Source organism: Quercus suber, unplaced genomic scaffold (genome assembly GCF_002906115.3).
Source record: "Quercus suber isolate HL8 unplaced genomic scaffold, Cork oak 2.0 scaffold_296, whole genome shotgun sequence".
Lineage (NCBI taxonomy): Eukaryota > Viridiplantae > Streptophyta > Magnoliopsida > Fagales > Fagaceae > Quercus > Quercus suber.
In genome coordinates, this window is record NW_027069752.1 from 805,726 (window position 1) to 813,102 (window position 7,377).

A 7,377-nucleotide genomic window follows, 5' to 3' on the forward strand; every position below is an offset into this window, starting at 1 on the left:
TTCTTCAAAAGTGCATAATAATTACTCCCTCCATCCCAAATTTTTTGTCCTGTTTGAAAAGTCAAACTTTTTAAGGGAATATCATTTATTGTCTTGTCTACCTTTTAAAAATGTATAAGTTTCCAAAATTATCCTTAAAAAAATTAATTAAAAAATTGAATTAATAAATTAATAGGGGTATAATAGGAACATTAGTAAATTAATGACTTTTATTTTTAGAAACAGGACAATATTTTGGGACATCTCAAAATGGAATAGAAGACAAAAAAAATGGGACGGAGGGAGTACATAATCAAGTATACAATACTCTCCAAAGGAACTAAATCTAGAACAATTAAAAACAGTAATTTTTTTGCCAACAGGCACAACCAAGTTAGAAACTTAAATAGGTTGTTTCTTTTTACTTCTCATGGGGGTACTGGCATCTAATAATTGTCTGACAACATCTCTCATTGTAGGTCTCTTGCTTGGCTCCTTTTCAGTGCATCTCAAAGCCACCATAAACACATCAATAACTTGTTCCATGATATCTGAATGCAAAAATTCCTCCATAAGGCTTGAATCAACAATATTTTCAATTTCTCCTGTATTGCTCCAGAGAGACCTGACCCAACTCACAATATCCACTTCCTCCATGAATGATGGATCCAATGCCTTCTTTCGGGTTAACAGCTCGAGAAAAAAAAAAAAAAAAAAAAAAAACAAACAAACAAACTATGGGCTGCCCGCATGAACATCTTTTGGGCCCAAACAAGTCCAGCTTACTTTTTTTATTTTTTGAGAAGAAGTCCAGGTCTAATACCCAATATAAGTTTTCCTAGAACTGAGAGTCTGCTGCTTAATTTATACTCAAGTCAAATGGCCATGAAGCATATACACTATTTTATCTGCATACGTTTTTCGTTATTGTTGTAAGAAACCAACCAGCCCACGTCCAAAGAACTCAACCCATTTCAAAATTGACATGAAATATCAGAATCCAACCGATATAGTCAGATTAATAAGACAAATATTTCAAACCAAAGCCTATTTATTTTTATTTTTTCTTTTACAAGTAAAAATAATGAATTTCCTGTCTCTTTGAATCAAGGAAGATAAATAATGTGAACGTACTAAACGCAGCACTGAGTTTCTTTATATCATAGTTACAATTAGCATTAGTGGTAGAATCTATGTAAATATATTTGCAGAAGTCCATGTCTCAATTTTAAGGCTCCTCAGATTAACATTTGGTGTTTTTCTGCATGCACGCGAGCATGTGAACTGTGAACACACGCGAATTAGTATCCACATTTGAGAGTGTTTTGACTAATCTTCTTCAAAAGTGCATAATAATTACATAATCAAGTATACAATACTCTCCAAAGGAACTAAATCTAGAACAATTAAAAACAGTAATTTTTTTGCCAACAGGCACAACCAAGTGAGAAACTTAAATAGGTTGTTTCTTTTTACTTCTCATGGGGGTACTGGCATCTAATAATTGTCTGACAACATCTCTCATTGTAGGTCTCTTGCTTGGCTCCTTTTCAGTGCATCTCAAAGCCACCATAAACACATCAATAACTTGTTCCATGATATCTGAATGCAAAAATTCCTCCATAAGGCTTGAATCAACAATATTTTCAATTTCTCCTGTATTGCTCCAGACAGACCTGACCCAACTCACAATATCCACTTCCTCCATGAATGATGGATCCAATGCCTTCTTTCGGGTTAACAGCTCGAGCAAAACAACCCCATAACTATAAACATCAGACTCCTTACTCTTTGTTGTTGTGTATGCATTTTATGTAAAGCCATGGCACACAAATCATTAAATTTAAAAATCCAAAAATAGAAATAGGCTAAACAACAATAAATGCAGAAGAATTACCTGGTGCAATAAAACCAAATGTACCCGCAACTGAGATGGATGGGGTTGAAGCAGAGGACTGATCCAGAAGCTTGGCGATACCAAAATCAGCAATATGAGGCTCCATCTCTGAGTCTAAAAGTATGTTATTTGGCTTGACATCACGGTGTACTACAGGAGGATCACAGTCAAAATGGAGATATGTCAATCCATGTGCTGTTCCAACTGCTATCTTGTAGCGGACACCCCACTCTAGTGTTGGTGGTGGATTCACTTCATGTAAAACATCATGAAGGCTCCCATTTTGCATGTACCTATACAAGATTAAACCATAGTCCTTTCGTAACCAAAAGTCTTCCAGTCTCACCAAATTCCGGTGCCTAATCTTCCCAACAGTTTGAATTTCTCTAGCCATACTTAGGTTTCCTCCTTTATTCCCAGAAAATGCAATCTTCTTCACAGCAAAAACTTTGTCTGGGCTCAATGAGGCCTTATAAACAGCTCCATGGGCTCCTCGCCCAATTAAATACCGGTCATTTAGATTTGCTGTAGCCTCCATTAGTTTTTTAAGCAGGGGAGATGATCCCTCTTGAGCAGAGGTGTCAGCTTCCTGCTTTGGTCTTCTGCAGAAAAGAAACACAAGAACCAATCCGAGAAGCATAAAAACAAGAGCTAGTGAGGATCCAAGGGCTATCATTGCGACTTCTAATCTACTAAGACCTTTTTTATTGCTTGATTGAAGGTCACAAGGCTTGAAATTGCTGTTTCCGGTGCAGGTTAAGCCACCAGATGGAAGACAACTGACACAAAGGCTGGGGTTGCCTAAGAATGATGATGGAGATGAGTTCAGAAACTTCATTAGTGTTTGTGGGACAGGACCTGTGAAGTGATTGTATGAAATATTGACCTCAACTAATGACTGCATTTCCTCGAGAGCTATCAAAGTTCCTGTCAAATTGTTATGAGACACATCCAGCTGCAGAAGCCTGTTCAATTTTCCAAGCTCTAAAGGAACTTCACCTGTCAACCCATTACTGCTGAGATTCAATGCATAGAATAGATCCTGCAGTGCCCCAATAAACGAAGGAATCTCTCCTCCAAAAAAAATTTCCACCAAGTTGTAGCTCTGAGAGCTTTTTAAATTCCGACAAGAACAACGGGACACCCCCAATAAAACGATTCTCTCTCAAAATCAATGCAGACAAACCTGTCCAGCTCCTCAAACTAGATGGAATTGAGCCATTCAATAGATTGAAACCCACATCAAATTTCTCTAATTTGACACAATTTGATAGCTGAGATGGCAAAGGACCTTCCAATTTGTTTTCAGCCAAACTCAATGTCTGCAGATTCACGAGGTTTCCTAGCTCTGGGGGTATAAACCCTGTAAACATATTCTTGGACAAAATAATGGAAGTGAGGTTGGTGCAATTTCCCAGGCTTGATGGAATTGCTCCACCAATATTATTTTCACTGATGTCCATGAATAAAAGCTTTGTATTTTTGGCAAATTCTGGAAGAACCCCTGTGAAGTTGTTTTGTTTGAGGATTAATCTTCGCAGAGTTGAACAGCTTCCTACATCAGAAGGTATGCTACCTTGAAGTTGATTTTGACCCATATTCAGCACACTTAATTGCTTTCCAAAGCAAAGAGTTGGAGGAATTTTACCAGTGAACTTATTATTCGTAAAGTCCAACTGTATTAAGCTGCTATTAATCCCCAAACTTTCAGGTACAACGCCAGAGAATTGGTTGTTATACAATGAAATGTTTTTAAGTTGTTTGAGCTCAGTCATCTCCAGAGGTAGTTCCCCGGAAAGGCTGTTATTATACACATGAAGATACTGGAGACTCGGAATCTTCCAAATGCTAATGGGAATCTCACCCATTAAACGGTTGTTAAACAATTCAATGTCCTGCAATTCAGTCAGCATCCCTAATTCACTAGGAATTTCCCCCTCAAGTTGGTTTGTATACAATAGCAGGCCTTCCAAGGACTTGCACTTGCCAAGTTCAGGCGGTATTTTTCCAGACAAATGGTTTTCAGGAAGGTGAAGTCGTAAAAGCTTATATAGTAGACCAAAGGAAGATGGGATATTGCCCATTAAGTTGCTACTCACAGCAGCGAAGTATGTTAAGTCACTACAGTTGCCCAAGCCTGGTGGAATACCTCCACTAAAACCATTGAACGATAAATCCAAGAAGTATAAACTCTTGCAATTGCCCAAACCCAAAGGAATTCTACCCTCAAGACTATTTTGGCTGACTAATAAATAAGCAAGGTTCTCAAGATTGTTTAGACTCTCAGGCAAAATTCCCACCAGTTGATTCTGATTCAAATAAAGTTCCTCCAGTTTACTACAATTTCCAATAGATGAAGGAATCGTCCCTGATAACTGATTACCATCTAACCATAGACTCAAAACCTCACTTATGTTTCCAACATTTGCTGGAATTGAGCCATTGAAATTGTTATTGTTTAGATACACATATTCCAAGTGTGGTATCCGAAACACGGATTCGGGTATTTCACCAATCAGCATATTTTCATAAAGGCTCAATGACAGTAAACTCTGCAAGTTTTCAAATCTATCAGGTATTTCTCCACTAAAGTTGTTTACAGACAGGTCCAATTGCTCAAGAACACTACAGTTGCCTAACTCTTTAGGTATGACACCAAAGATATTGTTATAACTCAAAACAAGGACTTGCAATTGACTAAGGTGCCCAATTTCAGGTCCTAACCGACCTGAAATAGCCTGACTAGAGAGGTTAAGGGACATCACATTGTGAGCATTGTCACACTCCACTCCTGCCCATGAGCAAGGAGAGGAATCAGAAGCATTCCAGCTTGAGGTTATGGAAGGAGGCACAGATGTCCAGTGCCTCAGGAGTGCCAACAAAGTTATCCCATCAGAGTTGAGACCAGAGACAGTATAACCATACATGGATGCAGTGAAGCATAAAAACAGCAATAAATGGTTCAAACCAAGCTGCATGGTAACTCAAATTTAATGGAGTAGATTCTGCAGAAGAGCAAACTATAAAGAAAGACAGACCAACTGACTAAAGATGGAAAAACTTGGTAAAAAAGAATGTTCAGCTTAGAGTGAGTGATGGTACTCACCTACTTGGAGCTTGCAGCAAAACCCAGCATTGATTTGGAATTTAGAGAGAGAGAGGAACAAAGTTCAAATCTTAAGAATGAAAGAGAGAGAGAAAGCATGTGTGAAAGAGGTTATGTATAGTGTGTGTATATATATATATATATATAGTTATTGTTGTATCAGGAAGACAGATAGTGCAATGTTGTCAGTAAGAATTAAATATGTTGCATGGTTTTTTAGGCAATATCTGCGAGCCATCTGCTTGTGTCTAACCTGACAACGCGGTTTCTGGCCACTGCTAGATAAGACGCGGACCTTTGTGACAATTTGACTTGCTTTGGACATCGTCTGTTACTCAGTTGTTGTCTTAACCGAAAAATATCTTATCCTTTTCTAGTTAAAAAAAAAAAAAAAAGTGGCTGAATAGGACAGGAATAGGTGTGAACTTCACAGTCGCCACTACTTGAGAATAATTTGGAAGAAATGGTTTGTTTATTTGTTGGGACTAGAATTTCGTTGAGAGTGAGTCAGTGAATAAGATGGATTTAGCACCATTTGTATTAAAAAAAAAAAAAAAAAGGAGGTCGGATATATATTATTAAGCAATAATTATTGTTTTTCATATCAAATTTTAAATAGGAAAACGTAGCACAAGTCACATTTTCTTGTGTTTATAAAATGAAGTTGTAGAAGATTCGTTCCCACCAACAAAAAATAAAACATCAACGCGCGTGTTACCTTATATTTAAAAAAAAAAAAATTAATGTTTTACCTATATTGAATTATTTTTGTGAAAAGTGTAGCTGTTGGAGAAGGTCCCTTTTTTTTTTTTTTTTTTAGTTAAAGGTGCATTATATGAGTATGACGAAATCAGAGGATAAAGTTTGGAATTAAAAAAAATAAAGGTGAGGATGGAGCGTTTGCATAAGACAATGCAAAATAGAAAAAAGAAAAAAAAAATTGTTGAATTTTACATATTTAAGCCTTAAAATCAGCCATATTAGTCAAATTAAAGAAGTATAAATTTACAAAGTTGTTACATTAACTTATATATTATTCACTTTACATTTAGTTTTTTATTTTTTCTATTTCGAAAATAAAGGAAGAGTAGATTAATGTGTGTGATGAAAAATAAACAATTAAAAATATCAAGAAAAAAAAATGATATTTTAATGAAATGTAATGTAAAATAAATAATACGATGTGGGAAGTTTTGTAAAATAAGTATGTAAAATAGAAAAAGTAAGTTTCTGTACTAAAATAAATAGAAATTTTTAAATTTTACATAAAAAGATATGAACTGCTCTCGGTAATTTAAAGTGTTGTACAAAAAATAAGCAGCAAAGCCAGCAATGAGAAAATTTTGTAAGAATAAAATGGATAGAGTCACTATTGACCTATATACTTTATTGATTCTACATTGAAAAATCTCTCCTTTATTCTTTCATCTATACACACTACCCAAATCTTTTTCTTTTATTTTATTGTTTCCACAGATGAAAGTCTTGTGATATTTTGCCTTATTTTCAAAGGGAAAAGTTTCGCATTTGTTCACATGATGTTCACACATCATCTGGCAATTTTTAACATTTGTTGCACCACCAACGTATCGGAAGTGTTGTACATGGGTGAGCAGAATGCACATTGATGAGTCAAACAACGCATCTCGATGAATGACTACGATGGCTTCTCAAAGACTTAGGTGTGTCTACATCTTCTGCTACTCCTCTTTATTGTGACAACCAGAGTGCTATTCATATTGCTCACAATGATGTCTTCCATGAACGGACTAAACACATTGAGATCGATTGTCATTTTATCCGTTTTCATCTTGTCCATGGTGCTCTCAAGCTGATCTCAGTCTCCTCTAAAGATCAACTTGCAGATATCTTCACCAAGTCACATCCTAAGGGACGCCTTCGTACTTTGGTTGACAACCTCAAGTTGGTCTCACATCCACTTTGAGTTTGAGGGGGGCTGTTAACATGTATAGTGTTGTGGGCTTTGGGCCCAGTTAGGCTACTTGTATAGCACACATATTTACTTATACTGCATACATATGCCTCATATATAAAGGCATCTATGTACATTCTTTCATCAAGAAATACAACACAATTATTCAGTATTTCTAACAATGACACTCTTTGTATTGCTCTAGGAGCCCAGTGCATATGCTTGCATCGCCTTGGACTTGGACATACACAAGAGAGCCACATTATCAACAATTCCTTATCCAACCCATCACTCGCCTTCATGGATTGGATGTTTCCATTATCCAAGAACACAAACACAAGGTTTTAAAAACCAAAACCGTCAAATAATCGAAATATGGTTTTGTTCCCTTTTTAATAGTTGAACCACCGATTTTGGCCGATTTACCTGACCGATTTAGGATCCAAATTCCGGTTAAACTTG

The 7,377-nt window shown here is 36.4% G+C and overlaps 1 protein-coding gene across 1 annotated transcript; it reads right to left on the bottom strand.

The window, feature by feature from the left end:
• Nucleotides 1–1,280: 1,280 nt before the first annotated feature.
• On the bottom strand, nucleotides 1,281–5,066 carry LOC112010432 (receptor-like protein kinase). The gene is given in 3 exon segments (XM_024042772.2): nucleotides 1,281–1,791; nucleotides 1,877–2,960; nucleotides 2,962–5,066. Coding segments are annotated over 3 exon segments (3,336 nt in total). The 5' UTR covers nucleotides 4,855–5,066; the 3' UTR covers nucleotides 1,281–1,432.
• Nucleotides 5,067–7,377: the final 2,311 nt, after the last annotated feature.